The 18,189-nt window shown below is 34.8% G+C and overlaps 1 protein-coding gene across 17 annotated transcripts in view; it reads left to right on the forward strand.

Annotated features, from left to right (window-relative positions):
- Window positions 1–18,189, forward strand: part of ARFIP1 (ADP ribosylation factor interacting protein 1) — a 110,957-nt gene that overhangs the window by 64,015 nt on the left and 28,753 nt on the right. For all 17 annotated transcript variants that reach the window (XM_057726192.1, XM_057726199.1, XM_057726193.1 and 14 more), the window contains 2 exons: window positions 6,998–7,219; window positions 14,074–14,231. In XM_057726192.1, the coding sequence (XP_057582175.1) occupies window positions 6,998–7,219; window positions 14,074–14,231 (380 nt within the window). The remainder of the gene's footprint in view (window positions 1–6,997; window positions 7,220–14,073; window positions 14,232–18,189) is intronic.

The following is an 18,189-nucleotide window of genomic DNA, read 5'->3' on the forward strand; positions in this document are numbered from 1 at the left end:
AGTTTCCATCCTAACTGGCTCTAAGAATTTTCAGTTGTATATTATTTAAATTATCATTCTGCAATTATATGAATATATAGGAGAGAATAATGCTATTTAGACAAATATGAAATTAGAAAGTGAAGTATTTTGTCTTATTGATATTTGCATAAATGAAGTTTAAAAAGTCAGTAGTGAGAGTTAAAAACAAAAAGCTACTAAAATTCTTTTTTTTTTATGCAGGGCTTTTTTTTTTTTTTTTTTTTTTTTAATTGGCTGTGTTGGGTCTTTCTTCGCTGCACGTGGGCTTTCCTTTTAGTTGCGGTGAATGGGGGCTACTCTTCGTTGTGGTGCGCGGGCTCCTCATTGCTGTGTGTGGGCTTCTCTTATTGTGGAGCACGGGCTCTAGGTGCGTGGGCTTCAGTAGTTGCAGCACATGGGCTCAGTAGTTGTGGCTCATGGGCTTAGTTGCTGTGTGGCATGTGGGATCTTCCTGGAGCAGGGATCGAACCCCGTGTCCCCTGCATTGGCAGGCAGATTCTCAACCACTGGGCCACCTAGGAAGACCTAAAATTTTTGTTAACTGACAGATAACACATAATGGAAGAAGAAATATATTGCCTGGGAGTACATTTAGCTGTAGAAGGACTATAGATATGTTTGTCACAACTTCCATCTTTTTGATACTTTGTAGCAACCTAATGTCGCAAGGTATATTAGTTTTCCAAAGTTTGGAATTCTGATTTACTGTAATAACTAAGCACTAACTGTACAAACAACAAATGAGTTGGATTTCAGAAGTTTATTGTTGTCAGTTGTATTGTTTCAGAGTAATTTTGGTTGTTTTTCTTATGTTCTCATAAAACAAATTATTTAATCTGTGCTATTGAGTTGGCCAAAAAGTGTCTTCGGTTTTTAAGTAAAAATAAAAGATGCATTTTTCATTTTCACCAAGAACTTTATTGAACAATGTATTCACCCTTTTGTTCCACTACCTTCTGCCAGTTTTCAGGCAACTTCATAATTCCATTTTCCCGAAACTGTTTACCTTTTTAAGCAAAGAACTGTTCCAGGTGCCTTTTACAGTCTTTCAGGGAATTGAAATTTTTTCTAAGAGGATTTTGTAAAGACGGAAACAAATGGAAATCCAAAGGTGCAATGTCTGCGGAATACAGTGGATGAATCAGAACTTCCCAGCCAAGCTGTAACACTTTTTACCTGGTCATCAAAGAAACATGAGATCTTGCGTTATTCTGATGGAAGATTATGCCTTTTCTGTTGACTAATTCCGGACATTTTTCGTCAAGTGCTGCTTTCAGTTGGTCTAATTGGGAGCAGTACTTGTTGGAATTAATCATTTGGTTTTCCAGAAGGAGCTTATAATAGAGGACTCCCTTCCAATCCCACCATATACACAACATCACTTTCTTTGGATGAAGACCGGCCTTTGGTGTGGTTGGTAGTGGTTCATTTCGCTTGCCCCACGATCTCTTCTGTTCCACGTTACTGTACAGTATCCACTTTTCATCCCCCATCACAATGAAAACAGAACATTTTCATTACGATTAAGTAGAGAATCACATGCAGAAATATGGTCAAGAAGGTTTCTTTCACTTAACTTATGTGGAACCCAAACATCAGAGCTGGTGCAAATGATTTTCAGTGCTTGATTTGGGTATTTTGAGTACGTTGGCTATCTCCCGCATGGTATAACGTTAATGGTTGTCAATTCGTGTCTTGGTTTGATCACTATCAACTTCAACTGGTCTACCCAACTCTGGAGCATTGTACAGCGAGAAATCTCCAGCATGAAACTTTGCAAACCACTTTGACACCTTTGGTCAGTCACAGCACCTTCTCCATACACTGCACAAATCTTTTTTTGTGTTTCAGTTGCGTTAACCTTTCTTGAAATAATAAATTATAATATGCTGAAAGTGTTGCTTTTTTCTTCCATCTTCAATATTAAAATGGCTACACAAAAATTCACTAATTTTGATAAGTTCTTTTTCAAATGCACACTGATATGACAGCTGTCACATACAATCTAACAATTGTTTTGAATCAAGTTAAAGACAACTAAGTGCTACTAGAGCCATCTTACAGAAAAAAGCAAATGAACCTTTTAGCCAACCCAATATATTTGATGTATTACAAGTAGGTATCTCAAGCCCCAAATCCACTTAGTACCTTTGATTCTTAACGGGGACAAGACAGTAGAATTCGTAGAATAGTTAAGTGGCTGAAAGCCCTAGCAGTTCAAGTTAGAGCATTAGCCTTAACACTTGCTGTATTTATGAATGGGTAGTGAGCCTAGTGGTTTGTAAATCAGAAGTTGTCTGTATTTTTATACAGGAGTGTCTTATGTGTCTTCTAAAGAGTAATACAAAAGTGAATTTATTCTTTCAGTTAGTATTTTTAAAGTATGATCTGCAATTTTCTGCAAAAGTACAGCAGGTTTTCTTAAGATGGTAAAAATGCCCTGAAACTGCTACATGAATCTTTCCAAAAATTCTTTAGTTCATGTCAATGTAGAACTGAGAAATGCCAGTGTTAGCCGTCAGAACTTGATGCCTGCTGAACTGTTCTCATGCAGGACATTCTGTGTACTCATTGCCCCTTTGGTTCTCAAGGATGTGGATTCTCTCATTCCATGTATTGTTTTTCCCTTTGTATTCCCTCATATCACAGCACTTCACCCAAATATTCAAATGTCTGCATCTTCTCGCTGATTCCACATACTAGTTAATCGTTAAATGGATTCTGCCTCTTTGGTATTCTTTGACTTTATCCCCTCAACTCTTTCACAGCCTTCACAGCCATATGATTACTGTCACATTACTGTAGTAGTTTCTTGACAAATACTCTTAGCCTACATATTCTCCCTGCCTGACATGGTTCATTCTTGCTTAAAATCCGTCACTCGATCCCCATTGTCTTTAGAATGGCATGAATCTGACCCCATCTACCTTTCCAACTTCATCTCCTGCGGCCCCTCTCTTCCACCCATGGATCCAGGGATCCATACCGGATTATCCAGAGATTTCCTAAACAAGCTGTGCTTTCTCACACCCCTACAACTTTCTGCACGGGGCTGTATTTGCCTATTGCTTGGAAATCCCCGTCATGCTCCCTTTCATTTCACTTGTTTATCTTTCATACCAGACTGAGCTCATTTGTTTATTTATTAAATTTATGTATTCAGCCATTCCTTTGTTCATTTATTCCTGAAATTTGACTCTAACCATTGGCGTTCTCTATCCATACATTTTGAGCCTAAAGAATGTAGGCCTTATTTCTGAACCAAATCCTAGTAATTTTAGAAATTACCAAGTTTAAATTTTTCTCATCTTAGCCTTCCTCTCTAGTGTCATTTAATTTGTGTTTTCCTTGTTCTTTATCTTTTTTCCTCTATGTGTGTGTTTATCATGCATTCCTTTTCTTCTGTCTTTTGCCTCTACAATAATCTGAGTTGAATCATTATTAAGATTCCAGTTATCTCTACATTAACATACCATATTCAGACTTCCTGTTAATGAAAGTGACCAGTCTTCATAATGTGTACACATGACATAGTACTATGTGAAGGAGTTATTCTCTTCAGAGTGTTCACTTAATTTTTCACTGGAAATTTTTTTTCATCTGAATAATTTGAATATCTCAGTCTAAGTCAAAAGAGAGAAAGCCCTAGCTTAAATGATTTTATGGCGTTTGTAGCCTAGTGTGTCTGGGCTGACGTATGACTCTCTGTTCTTGTGGCTTTTTGACTTTTTTGGTCCAAATCGTGAGCAATTGTGAGCTGATGCAGGACATTGATTGTCATTTGGATAATCCTTCAAGTATTGATTCTGATTTGGGTGATTTAGGACTGTGCTTGTTATCCATCTTGCTTTTGAGGAGCTTGATTCTGGCTATGACTCTGATCTTCTCTGTCTTGGACTTCAGTTACTTCATGATTTCTACCTTTAATTTCTTCTGTTTCTGTCCTCTAGCAAACATGTTAAGGCTTTTCCTCAAAGAGAATATTAGCACTTCTTTATTGGTTGTTAATTTTGGCTCCAAGACCAGTCTGGTGATTAAAAGCAAATATGTAATAGGGGTGATTTTAAGTTTAGCCGTGAACCTGTCTTCTTAAATATTACTTTAATCTACCTGATTTTATTCACAGTCTGAATCCAAAATTTATTTATTTTCTTATTTATTCTCATCTGCAAGAATAGTTGTGAATAATGGACTCTGGTTTATCATTTTTGTTTGTTTTTGTATTTTCCTAGTGTAGAATAGGGTACTTTTAGAAGTCCATCTTATTTTTTTTTAAGAATAATTCAGTTTCAGCATTCAGACCTGTTTTCTTATCATATTACCTCATTTATTTACTGGTTAATCCATTTCCCCTGTTCAGTTTCTAATATTTCCTTTTATGCTCCCTTTTTCCCTATCCTTCACTCTTAATAACTCTTTTAATATAATATCTATCAGTTGTTGCCATGAAATTATTCTTTTCCTTGTATTTAAATTGTTTTATTCTTTTCTTTTTCATTATAAGAAAAGCTCTTGGTGCTATTTAAATACTAATAGTACCCAGTGACTATCTTGTAAATTCATGACCTGTGTGATGGTGATTCATGGTATTTCATACACTATCATTATTTTATCCTCCCCCAAGTAGGAATTCTCTGTAGAGCAATAATTTACTTTTGCGTCTTCCTGCCCCTTTAACTTTGCTCCATTTGTCCTGTTATCTTCAAAATGAATTCTTAATTTATAAGTATGGAAAACTGGATAGGACCACCAGCTCATTGTAAGTCATCTACATTTTCAGGGACTTTGGAGAAGGGTAAAGAACTGAGATTCTTAATTCTCTTCTGTTTTAAACTTGCTTTATAATATATACCAACCTCCAACTTTGCATTTTAATTTCAGAATTTACTAGGAAGCAACTTAAATAAAAATCTGTTTTTCAGTGATCATATGAGAAACTTGCTCTGGGACCCCGATGAGTAGGGAAACGCCTAGCAACTTTATATTTTCTCACTGCAGCTTTCTTTACAAAGCTCCACATAGGCTATCTGTAGCATTCTCACCTCCAGATTACTTCCATTTTCCTTAAGAATGGTTAGTTATCTGTATTGGAATATAAGTTCTGTAAGTTCAGTTTCAAAATTTGTTTCAAGTGTGCAGATTTATCTTATCATGCCTCATATTCACTGTTTCCTTACTTTTTCCACTGCCGTAGCTTCCTGGAACCAAAAAACATTTCCTCATTAAACCTTTGACCCTACTCCTGTCTGCTTGTAATCATTATTTCTGTGAAAAGATGACCACTTAGACAACGGTAGACGTTTCTTTCATTTTGCCCAGTCTGCCAAGCTCCTTCAATGAATTCTGGCTTCTTGATTTTCAACAGACTGTTGTATCTGGGTTGCTATGGAAGGTACCACATGCTTTGGCTTGCAAGTAGAGTGAATGCCTCTGACGATTTCTGTTGCGTAGGGAAAATCCTGGTACGGAAGAAAAGTGGGAATGAGTGCTATATCTCCTTTATCTTGTTACCATATCAGATATTATTTCTTGCTGATGTTTCTCTCATTAAAATCAGAAAGTATGCAGTTAAAATTTTCTCTTGATGTGATTTTCATCTGCCAGGAGTGTTTGTATGTTTTCCTTAGAAATAGTTTTATCTTTCTTCTGTGGCTATGACCTTTCACCTTCCTATATAGTTAATTTCTCTACTTTTTAAAAAACTTTTAAACTCCTTTATAAAAAATTTTTATTCATAAAGATCCTTAATTGATGATAATAGAGAATGTGTTAGGGAAATCATTCAATTTTAAATAGAAAAATATGAGTAGATAAATATAAATTTATGTGTATTGACAAGAAAAAGTCTCAAGATATTTGTTCTTAGAAAAGAAATGCTCAGGATATTACGTATATCATGGCATAGTCTGTTTACTTTAAAAATATTATATGTGTGATCATATAGGTTTAAAGGAGAGCCTAGACTATCCATCAAACTATTAGTAGTTTTCTACTATTTAGTCAAATTAAAGAAAGGAAGAGGAAATTCACTTTTATTTCTTCATTATTTTAACTTTTACAGCAAATACTAATTCTGTAACCAAAACTTTGAAAGACATGCTAAAAGAACAAATTTACAAATTTATAAAATTGCAATACATATTTATTACTTTTTCAGATATTTTTGTTAGATTTAAATGATAGGGATTATATTAATGCCCTGTATGGTTACTCTAAAAATGTATTGCTGAGTAGAGAATTTGCTTATAATTTTTTATTTCTAACAAAAATTACTAGAAAACTTATTTCCATGTGCTCTGAAATTAGGTACTTTAAAAAATTGTAAGTTCTTGTATCATTATTTCTGGGACAGGAATAGAATAACATAATTTAATTTTATCAGGGCAAAAGAGAAGAGGAATTCCGGGATCTCTAATCTCTACCTCTTTCTCTTTCTCTGTCGCGTCCCGTCTTCCCTCTCTTCCCACCCCCTCCTTCTTTCTTCTTCCTTTCTTCCCTTATTCTTCCTACTCACACACATATACACTGCTATTTAAGGGGAAGATAGAAGGAAAAAAAGCATTTGAAACCAATAAGAGAGTAGAATTTTGGTATCCTTATTATTCCTATATTAACAGTCCAGTATTATGCCTAAGTCAGTGCCAAGTATCTCAGTTGTTTTAAATAATCTACTGAAGTGCACAAAGCTTGGAATATGATTATGTGAGAGAGCCCATCTGGCAGTATATAAATTAGCTAGATAAGTCTTAAAACTTCCTCTGATTAGTAATAGTTAATAAACATGTCTGGCAAATTTACTTTCGGAATCCTGATGAACTTCTAAGGGAGCTGACAGTTTTCAGTTTGTTAGGCTAGCTTGTTTGAAGCCAAAAGTGGTGTCCGCCACATGCTCTAGCATTTGGATTGCTGTATTACTGGGTTTTTTTCTTTTGTTCTTTTTTTTCTTCCTAAACGAAGTTTATCTTTCCACTTTTAGTGCACTCGACAAATTATCTCTGAGAAGCTGGGCCGTGGATCAAGAACTGTGGATCTTGAACTCGAAGCTCAGATTGATATATTAAGAGATAACAAGAAAAAATATGAAAATATTCTAAAACTGGCTCAGACATTGTCAACCCAGCTCTTCCAGATGGTGCATACCCAAAGGCAACTCGGAGATGCATTTGCTGACCTGAGTTTGAAGTCACTAGAACTCCATGTAAGATTATTTGAAATAACTATTAGGGGGTGAGGGGGATGAAAATGGCAATAGGAGTATTCTAAGAGGTAATTTGTTACATTTATGATTTTCTGAACTCTTAATAAAATCAGAATCTTGTGCTGTTCTTTTAAGATATTTCATGTAATTTTCAAGAAGGCCCAACTGACTTTTGTCAACTTAGTGGTCCACTTGTACCCTAAAGAAGATGTCAGCTGGAGGTTTCAGGGGAAGGGAACTTGGTAGAGGAAAGGAAAAAGAGTACTCAGCCTGCTTGAGCCTAGAAAGAATCATAGCTATGTGTATAGCTGGGTGTGGGTAAAAAGTAAATTCAGGCACCTGTTGAAAATCTCTTACCTAGTCTCTGAATGTCCTTAGCAAATAGTAGCTTGCTTGACTGGATTTGTGATATACTTTTACTGAAATCATTAGTGTTCATTATGAATTTTAGAATGAAATTATTTTTCTGCATTTATCTATATAAGTATTCAGCAAAGCATTATTAACAATTTCTTATGATATCTTAAGTGACTCCTTTTATATCTTTTTTTTTTTTCCCTCACCTGGAGCCGAAAGGTACAGAAATCCCTTGCCTACGGACTTCTAACTTGAAGAGTTAGATAATTTAGAGCATTAAATCATTTGATAATATCTAGAATCTTGGACAAAGAAAGTTTGGTAGAGATTACAATATTGAGAAAAATATTGAGATTCAATTCTAACTGAGTCATTAGACAGAGAAAAGACAAAAAAAGAAGAAAGAAACTAATATTTAGGAAGCTGAGTTATCCTAACAGCTGCAATTACTGAGTATCCACAATTTCAGTGTAATGGGCTGGGTGCTTTATAGCCATTATATCATGTAATTTATCTAACAACAAGATATGCAAGAAATGTTATCCCCAATTTATAGATGAAGAAATTGAGGCCAAGAGAGGTTAGGTAGTTTTTATAAACTCACAAAACAAATAAAGATAGAATTGGAATTTATATCCAGGCCTTTTTGTTTCTCCATGATCTCTTGCTGTCTTTTTAAGTGGAATCTTCGGATTGGTCTGTGACCCAAATAAAAATCCCCACAGTATGGAGAGTGGTAGCCAGAGTATAGGGTCTGGGGAAGCAATGTTGCAGTAATGTTATCACTGATGCTACATTCAGTAGACCCTATTAATTATAATAACACAGATTGGGGACTTAATATACACCAGATACAGTAGTTTATATGTGTATTAGCTCATCTAATGCTCAGTCTTAGCTAGTAGTACTTTTATTATCTTTCTTTTACAGATGTGAAGTCCTTTTTTTTTTTTTTTTTAAACAGAACTGAGACGGTAATCCTCAGTATTCAAGTCCATTGGACCCAGTTTTAATTTTTGATAGACTAAAACTTGTTATCTTGCAAGTACCATATGGGTCAGTTGGAAATCAAAGACACAGTATGGGATCTTAATGATCTTATTTTCCTGTATCTTAAAACATTTTCCTGTTTCATCATCTTAGGAGTTATTTCATTATTACTCATCAGTTTTTTCTTACCATGTTAAAAATGACTAAGATAATAAGAAAACTAAAGAATGACAGCATTGCCTAGATGAATGATACAATAGTGAGATAAATGTTTTTTGTTTGTTTGCATTGCCAAAAAGAAATCTGAAGAAACTATGTAGTCTTTTTTTTTTAATGTTCATGCAACAGAATTAAGAATTTAGAATTTTTCATGTTTGCACATAATGGAAAGAGATGAAGATGAAGACATTTCACAATTATTATACAAATCAGAAGATGACTTCAAAGAGATAGCAGTATTGACTCTTAACAGTGATGGCAAAATTGGTAATATCAGTGAAATCTCAGGCTATAAGTATTCCAATGATGATATCCTACATGAATTTTCTTAAAGAGTCATTGAATAACAATGTGTTTTTAAGGACAAAAGGAAATATGGTATTGTATTAGTCAAGATTCTCCAGAGAAACAGAATCAACAGGATATGTAGCTATATAGATTTATTTTAAGAAATTGGTTCACGTGATTGTGAAGGCTAGTACATCCAAAATCTGCAGGGTAGGCTAGCAGGCAGAAGACCCAGGAAAGAATAGCAGCACGAGTCGAAAGGCAGTCTGCTAGCAAAATTCTTTCTTGCCCAGGGGAGGTCAGTCATTGTTCTATTAAGGTCTTCAACTGATTGCATGACACCCACTCACGTTATGGAGGACAGTCTGCTTTACTGACAGTACACCAATTTAAATATGTCTCGTCCAAAAACATCCTCACGGAAACATCAGAATAATGTTTGACCAAATATCTGGACAACATGACCCAACCAAGTTGACATATAAAGTATCGCAGGCATTTCATCTAGATGGTTGTTCAAGAGAAACAACTCCAACATGCAATGTTTTTTTAAAGAATGTGGACCATTCCTGTTTTGCTAAAAAGACATGATATATATATTTTTTATGAGGTTTATGCACCAAAATGTACTTGATATATTTGTTAGTGAACAAATGCTGAAAGTCTGTATACAAAAGTGATTTGAAGGAAATAGATAATATAGAAATTTAAAAAATTCATTGGATTGAACATTCTAATTGGTGCTTCTAAATGTAAAAATAATGGTAAACTAAAACCTATTGGAGGTGAATTTCAAATCTGGGATCAACATTTACAAGGTGGATGTTTTTGTATCATTCAGGGTTTCCCAGAGAAAGAGAATCAATAGGAGGAAGTATGTTCCTAATACACACAATACACAGACACACACCCCACAAGATTTATTTTAAGGAGTTGGCTCACCCTGTTGTAGGGATTGGCAAGTCTGAAATCTGTAGGATAGGCCAGCAGGTTGGAAACTTGCACAGAACTTTTGTGTTACAGTGTTAAGACAGAATTCCTTATTCTCCAGGAAGCCTCAAACTTTTGCCCATTTGGTTTTCAACTGATTAGATGAGGCCCACCCATGTTATGGAGGATAATCTCCTTAAAGTCAGCTTTAAATCACATCATCGGTGTTTATCATTGTAAATGTTGATCACATCATCAAAATCTGCACCTTCATAGCAACATCTAGACTGATGTTTGACCAAACAGCTGGAAACCGTGGTCTAATCAAGATGGCACATAAAATTAACCATTTAGGGTCCACCCTTTGTCAACTTAGCAGCACTTACACACATCTCTTTAAACCACACTTAATCTCCAAATCAAGACCATAAAGTCTTACTTCCACATAAGGTGATGTAACTATCCTGTATACTATCAAAGACATACTAACCCTTTCCCCAGAAGAAGATACAAACTCTTTGGGTGAGGATCCCTTTTTCCCTTGATCTCCCAAAACTTAAATACCTATGATGTAAAGTTAACAATAGCTAAATATTACAATGTAAAATTAATATATCTTATGTGATAAGGGGATAAGAGAGGGAAGAAAACAAAGGTACTTGCTTTATACACACACACATACACATGCACACATACACACAAACATTCATAACAAAGTAAGAAGAAATACTTACAAGAATTATAGTCCTCATTTCTACAAATGGTCGCATGATTGTAGTTTCTTCTATTACCCATTCCAGACTGCATTTGCTCTCAGCACCTCAGCCTGTGGTGGTTCTTTGCCTGGTGGGGTGACCCAAACCATCATTCCTGAAAGGTCCAGGTCTTTCATAGTCCTTCCTGAAATGGACTGTTGTAGTTTTGCATTGACATTAATCACAGTAGTACTGAGGGATCGCCTGGATTTCAGGCGTACTCTTCCTTACCTCCATTGCGGAGGAGCAGTCCAATTTCCCCTTGGTAATCCTGCAGGATCAGTTACACCCGCCAGCAGAGTAACTCCCTTCTTTGCCTGTTGGTTCTTTTTGAGGAAAAGTTTATAGAGTACAGTAGTGAAGAGCTGGGGTCCACTTCCTTTCACCTTCTGCCGTATTAACTGAGATTGCTGGAAAATACATACTGCAGGGTCTAGTACATAGAGGCACTAAGTAAATTATGATGGTTATGATAGCTGTTGTTAAGATTGTGGCATTTGGGAGTTGTTGAAGAATTTAAAGATTAGTCCAGTTTCTTCATTTTCTAGAGAAACAGCAAATATCCAGCAGTAAAAAAAAAGTCAGATCTCCTGAAGGGGATAGGAAATGATCTTTTAATGAATGCCTGTCATCTGTCAGAAACTTTACACAGGTTGCCTCATTACACTTCCTGTCAAGCTTGTAAGAGAATTATCTTCATTTTGTTACTAAGGAAATTGAGGCCCAAAGAAATTGAGTTATTCATGAGAGACACACATCCAGTCATGGCAGATTCAAGATATGAATTCCCAAACCATTTGAATCCCCAAATGAGACTTTTACTGTTTTATCACATGCCTTTCCATCTCCTAGTTCTGTTGTGCCATGGCACCTCATTAACTTGCATTTTCTCAATTTAGAGGGTAACATCAACATTGAGATTAGGGAAGTTTCCACAATCTGTATTACTGTCAATTATCAATTAGTACTTGTGATTCTAGTTTTTAACTGCTCTGTATTATTGTTTAAAATAACTCATTTGTTATTAATTAGGTAGTAATTTCTGTTACTAAAACTTGATGTTTTAGGTCCAATCAGATGCTTCTGTTACTTGGTCCTAATGTATAAGTTGAATGGGGAATGGTGGTCATTTATATCTGGTGAATTTACATCTGATAAATATTATAAATAATGTAAGAGCTGCTAAAAAGAAAAAAAATTCAAGTGTTTTGAAAGTTCATTCTCTCTGTATATAAAGCAAGCAGATTTTTAGATCAAGGAATTATGGTGGCCTCCTTCTTCAGTGACAGAGTAGAATTACAGCCCTGTTCTTGATGTATATACCCTTTGACTATTATAATAATGTGTAAAATACGCCTGTCCAGCTGAGAATACTAAAATAACTTAACAACTAAACGAAGTTTGTCATGTTTTATTTTATTTTCATTGCCAAAAAAACATATTTAACTGTGTATTTTTACAATGCATATACATGTGCATATTTCATTCTTTCTAGTGTTCTAATTGTTTTGTATCGTTTACTACTGTCTCTTGTACCTTATTCTAAAAAAGCTTTTTTATTCTAGCCAATTGTTTCCAAATTATAAAATAAAATCTGAAGTTTTATACACATTTTCATCACAGATTTATGGGTGAGATTTACATTCATAAAACAGAACAACATCCATTTATTCCTCCTGTCTGCTTTGAATTTAGGCCTGTTTTTCTCACTTATAATATAGATTCCAAATTCTGCTGTATAACACTTCAGTCTGCTGTGATTTCATCTTACTATACTCTAGTGTTTTTTGTTTATTTGTTGTTAGTAAAAGCACAGCTTTCTAGGTTGTATAGATCTCCATGTAGCTAAATTAGGACTTGTGGCATTTTCAAAGTTAGTAATGTGGAATTGTGGATATTGAGAACCTTTAGCAATGAACAGTGTTACAGGGCTATGATACAATGACATATACTTTGTTATACAGGGAATAGAAAAGGTTGGTTTTTTTTAATTTTTTATGAACTATGAAATTTATATCCAACTCTATTTCATATTTTTCTTCCTCTTAGTTGGTGAGTTTTTAATTTTGCCTTTTACCTCTTAATGAACATCAAAGACAATAAGAATAGTAGTGTGAACTCTTTCTAAAATTTTTAAAAATGTTTTCTCCTATATTCTATTTCCAGTAAGTTAGTCTCCAGTATTGTAACTTAGCTTGTAAAAATGGTGCCAAAAATCTTCAGCTATTCTGCCTTTTATTTTAGTTTTTATACACATTGATTGATAGTCTTTTTATGAAATCCTTATCTGCCAGTGTTTGCAAGTCAGGGGCTCTGCAGTTTCGAAGACTGAGTTCAGAGTTACATGGACCTCTCTCAGGTGAAAAATGCTTTTAGCATAATAAAGATAATTTTACTTTCCATATTTATTAATTACTGAATATTCTATAACCTAGAAATAGAATTGTAACTATAGCACTGACTTTAAATTTTCATCTTCTAAGATTCTAGTTAATTTAATATTACATTTTTTTTTCAGTTGAAATTAAAAAGTATTTTTAACAAACACAATTCTCAAATTGAATGATATATCTTCTAATAAGATGTGATGAAAGTTTTCATTTGGTCAGATGTGTTCCTGATAATGTTAACTAATCAGACTTAGACTAGAAAGCTTTCTCTGCTGAAAATTTATAGAGTTAGTCCTTGCCATCCATATGTTAAGGAGTCATGTGTAATGTTTGCTAAGCCAAGACTCAGTTTATTCAGAGAGAATGAACTAAAACTGGTGTTGAGTGATCCTTCCTCAGCTGTTTGTCCAGACAGACCTGAGCTTGGGAGTCAGCTGGTCACTAAGTTTACAAAGAAATGTGTATTGTTAATATTTATACTTTGAGGAGATTCAGTCAAAACACAGAAATTGCAATCTATTTTGTGTCTGAAAGTTTTAGCCAATTGTTACCTAATTTGGTTGTGAAAGTTAAAGTTTCTCTGATTAATAATCTGCTATATTTTTCTTCTTAACAGCTGTGCTTACAGTATAATAGAAACAAAACGTAGAAATGAAAATAATATTTCTAGTACAAAGTAGTTTAACTTTTTAAAATTATTTGATTTTAGCTATGCCTCAGAGCTGATGACTTTTATTAAGACTTTTTCTGAAATTCTATAGCTAGTTGTGATTTAGATTCCTATTTATTTAAACATTGAAAGAAAAAAATTCTAAAGCTAGATTTCTAAATCAGATACTTTCCCAATAGTGGTATGTTTGAGATTTTCTTTAGTCACATTTACTAATTTGTAACTGGATAAATTAAGATGACTTTTTTGTTTTAGGAAGAATTTGGCTATAATGCAGATACCCAGAAACTGCTGGCTAAAAATGGAGAAACTCTCTTAGGAGCCATTAATTTTTTCATTGCCAGTGTGAACACTTTGGTGAATAAAACAATTGAGGATACATTAATGACTGTGAAACAGTATGAAAGTGCCAGGTAGGTATAGACTTTCACTATATTGTCTGTTTTACAGATGGTACATAATTCAGTTAAGGTTTTGGGTTGCAAATAAGAGAAACCAACTCTAGTCAATATGGGCAGAAAAGGAATGTGTTAGAAGGTTATAGGCTAGCCTACAGAGTTAACAGAAAGGCAGGGGAAGAGACTCTAGAAACAAGCAAGAACCAAAGCCAGGTTAATGCCTCAGAAGAATCTCATTAGGGAACTTGATGCTGCTATAGCTCCCACAAATAAAAATTTCCAAAAGGCTCCTGAATACTTTGCTTCATTGCCTTGAAAATATCCGGTTGATTGCTGGTTATGTACCCAAACCCTGCCCCCTGGGGAATAGGGAGGTGGAGGAGCTCCCTGTTCCAGCTTACTTGGGAGATGACAGGGCCTTGTGTTCTACCAGGTAGATACCGGATGCCTTCTCTAATCTGGCCTAAGCCTGCCTTTTCAACCATACTACCACTGCTTCGCTGTAAACAGTTAAGCTGTTTCCACAACAGCCAAACTCATAGTTTCAATTTCTCTTGAATATACAAGCTCATTTCTGCCTCCATGATTTTGTTTATGTTGGTTATTCAGTTATAGCTAGCCTTCAAACTCTTCCAAATTTTACCTTTTACATAAATTATTTGCCTTATATTTTCATAGTTGTTTATAATGCTGTGTTTTCATACATTTTTTATACACACACACACACACGATTTCTCTACCTCATAACCATCCTGTTAGGTAAACAAAATGCATATGAATAGATACTTAGAGAGATCTAAAAAGTAGCAGGTCTATGATAGCTGTTTTCAACTTTGGTTCCAGGCCCAATTTTTTTTCCCCACTCATTCCTGTCCCCTTTGAGTTTTTTTCCTCTGAACATTTGATTTCTTTATTTTCTGTTAAACTTTTTAGCAGAGTTGAAGATAGTGCAAACTTTATGTTTTAGATGTGTAACTACTTTTTGGCCTTTTGATGTAGTTTAAGGATGTGAGAAATGCCTGTGAAAACTCTCAACTCATCTTTTTGCTATTGAGTGCTTATTCTTCAGTATATATATGTCCTTATGCTTTATATAGCTAAAAGCCCAAGCCACTTGGAAAGTTAACTTTTTTTTTCTTAAAATTTATTGGTGGTAGTTACTGAAAACATTTTTGTACCTTATAAACACTTATACAATTCCAGTTCAAGCAGTAAAAAGTTACTACCATGTTCTCTCTATAGCTTACCTTTTTACACACATTCTCCTCACTCTCCTGAAATTCTTTTTTTCTTTTTTTATTGAACTGAAGCTGATTTTTACAGTATTGTGTTAGTTTCAGGTGTACAGCAAGAGGATTCAGTTATGTATATATTCTTTTTCAGATTATTTTCCATTCTAGGTTATTACAACATACTGAATATACTTCCCTGTGCTATACAGTAAATCCTTGTTGTTTATGTATTTTATATATAGTGGTATGTATCTGTTATCCCTCCCCCCCTTCCCCTTTGGTAACCATATTTGTTTTCTGTGTGTGTGAGTCTGTTTCTGAGTTGTAAATAAGTTCATTTTTATTTTTTAAATTCCACAAATAAGTGATATCATGTAATATTTGTCTTTCTCTGACTTACTTCACTTAGTATGATAATCTCAAAATCTATCTATGTCACTGCAAATGGCAATATTTCATTCTTTTATATGGCCATGTCTTGGCTGTTGTAAACAGTGTTGCTATGAACATTGGGGTGCATGTATCTTTTTGAATTAGAATTTCATCTTTTCTGGATATATGCCTGGGAGTAGGCTTGCTGGATGGTATGGTAACTCTATTTTTAGTTTTTTAAGGAACCTCCATACTGGTTTCCGTAGTGGCTGCACGAGTTTACAGTCCCACCGACAGTATAGGATGGTTCCTTTTTCTCCACACCCTCTCTGGCATTTATTATTTGTAGACTTTTTTTTAAACAAAGGCTATTTTTTTAATTTTTATTTTTTAAATTTATTTATTTATTTATTTATTGGTTGTGTTGGGTCTTCGTTGCTGCATGCAGGCTTTCTCTAGTTGCAGTGAGCAGGGGCTACTCTTTGTTGCGGTGTGTGGGCCTCTTATTGCAGTGGCTTCCCTTGTTGCAGAGCACGGGCTCTATGCGCATGGACTTCAGTAGTTGTGGCACGTGCTCTCAGTAATTGTGGCTCGAGGGCTCTAGAGCACAGGCTCAGTAGTTGTGGCACACGGGCTTAGTTGCTTCAAGGCACGTGGGATCTTCCTGGACCAGGAGCCGAACCGTGTGCATTTGCAGGCAGATTCTTAACCACTGCACCACCAGGGAAGCCCTGTAGACTTTTCAGCAATGGCCATTCTGACTGGTGTGAGGTGATACCTCATTGTAGTTTTGATTTGCATTTCTCTAATAATAAGAGATGTTGAGCATCTTTTCATGTACCTGTTGGCCATCTGTATGTCTTCTTTGGCGAAATGTCTATCTGGGTCTTCCCATTTTTTTGACTGGGTTATTTTTTTGATATTGAGTTGTATGAGCTGTTTGTATATTTTGGAAATTAAGTCCTTGTCAGTCGCATCGTTTGCAGATATTTTCTCCTAGTCCATAGGTTGTCTCTTCGTTTTGTTTATGGTTTCCTTTGATGTACAAAAGCCTGTGTTTGATTAGATCCCATTTGTTTATTTTTGCTTTTATTTCTTTTGTCTTGGGAGACTGATCTAAGAAAACATTGCTACAATTGATGTCAGAGAATGTTTTACCTATGTTCTCTTCTAGGAGTTTTATGGTGTCATGTCTTATTTTGAAGTCTTTAAACCATTTTGAGTTTGTCATTGATTTATATGCAGTTGTCCAGCTGTCCCAACACCACTTGCTGAAGAGACTGTCTTTTCTCTATTGTATATTCTAGCCCCCTTGGTCATAGATTAATTGATCCCATATGTCTGTTTTTCTGCCAATACCATGCTGTTTTGATTACTGTATCTTCGTAGTATTGTCTGAAGTCTGGGAGAGTTATGCTTCCTGCTTTGTTCTTTTTCCTCCAGATAGCTTTGGCAATTCTGGTCTTTTGTGGTCCCTTATAAATTTTAGGATTATTCGTTCTACTCCTGTGAAAAAAATCATGGGTAATTTAAATAGCAATCTCATTAAATCTGTAGATTGTTCAGGTAGTATGGCCATTTTAATAATATTACCAATCCAAGAGAAAGGGATATCTTTCTATTTCTGTGAGTCATCTTCATTTTCCTTTATCAGTGTTTTATACTTCTCAGCATATAAAGGTCTTTCATCTCCTTGGCTAGGTTTATTCCTAGTTTGTTTTTTTTTAATGCGATTTTAAATGGGACTTTTTTTTTAATGGAAAGTTACCTTTTGATCTCTGCATAAGAAGAGATGCTTCTATCCTATGCTGTGTTTGCAATTTTCAATTTAGTATTAATGTAGTGAATTAGATTCTTATCAGATTCTAAATGACTTGGATAGGGAGGTCAAGACAAATAACTGTGGTTGCCAGGTGGGAGAAGGACACAAATGGATCTTTGTGCCTTATTTAGGTTTTGGACTTGGTTTTTTACTTTTCTTTATTGTTTGAAGTATTTACTAACATAGTATTAAAATCAGAAGGTGGGGGAAAAAAAACAGAAGAAATCTATCAATATGATTTCCCTTAATAGCATTGAAGGAATGTCTCAATAAGATATCCTTCAGTAGGACTTCCTTCAATAATATTCCCAATAATTGGTTTCCCAGTCTCTGTTTAAATCCTTTCATGGGCATTGCCTTTATTTTTCAGAGTATATATACATTTATTATGTATATTTTTCATTTCTATAAACTTCATTTGGTTCTTTTCCAAATCCGTTTCTTATTCATAGTATCCTAATTTGTTCGTAGTGAATACCCTTCCTTTCATCTCTTTGATGATTTTAAGCATTCTTAGTTTCTGGTCTAAAAAGATTGTTCTAAATTT

The sequence above is a fragment of the Hippopotamus amphibius genome, chromosome 3 (assembly GCF_030028045.1).
Source record: "Hippopotamus amphibius kiboko isolate mHipAmp2 chromosome 3, mHipAmp2.hap2, whole genome shotgun sequence".
NCBI classification, from domain to species: Eukaryota; Metazoa; Chordata; class Mammalia; order Artiodactyla; family Hippopotamidae; genus Hippopotamus; species Hippopotamus amphibius.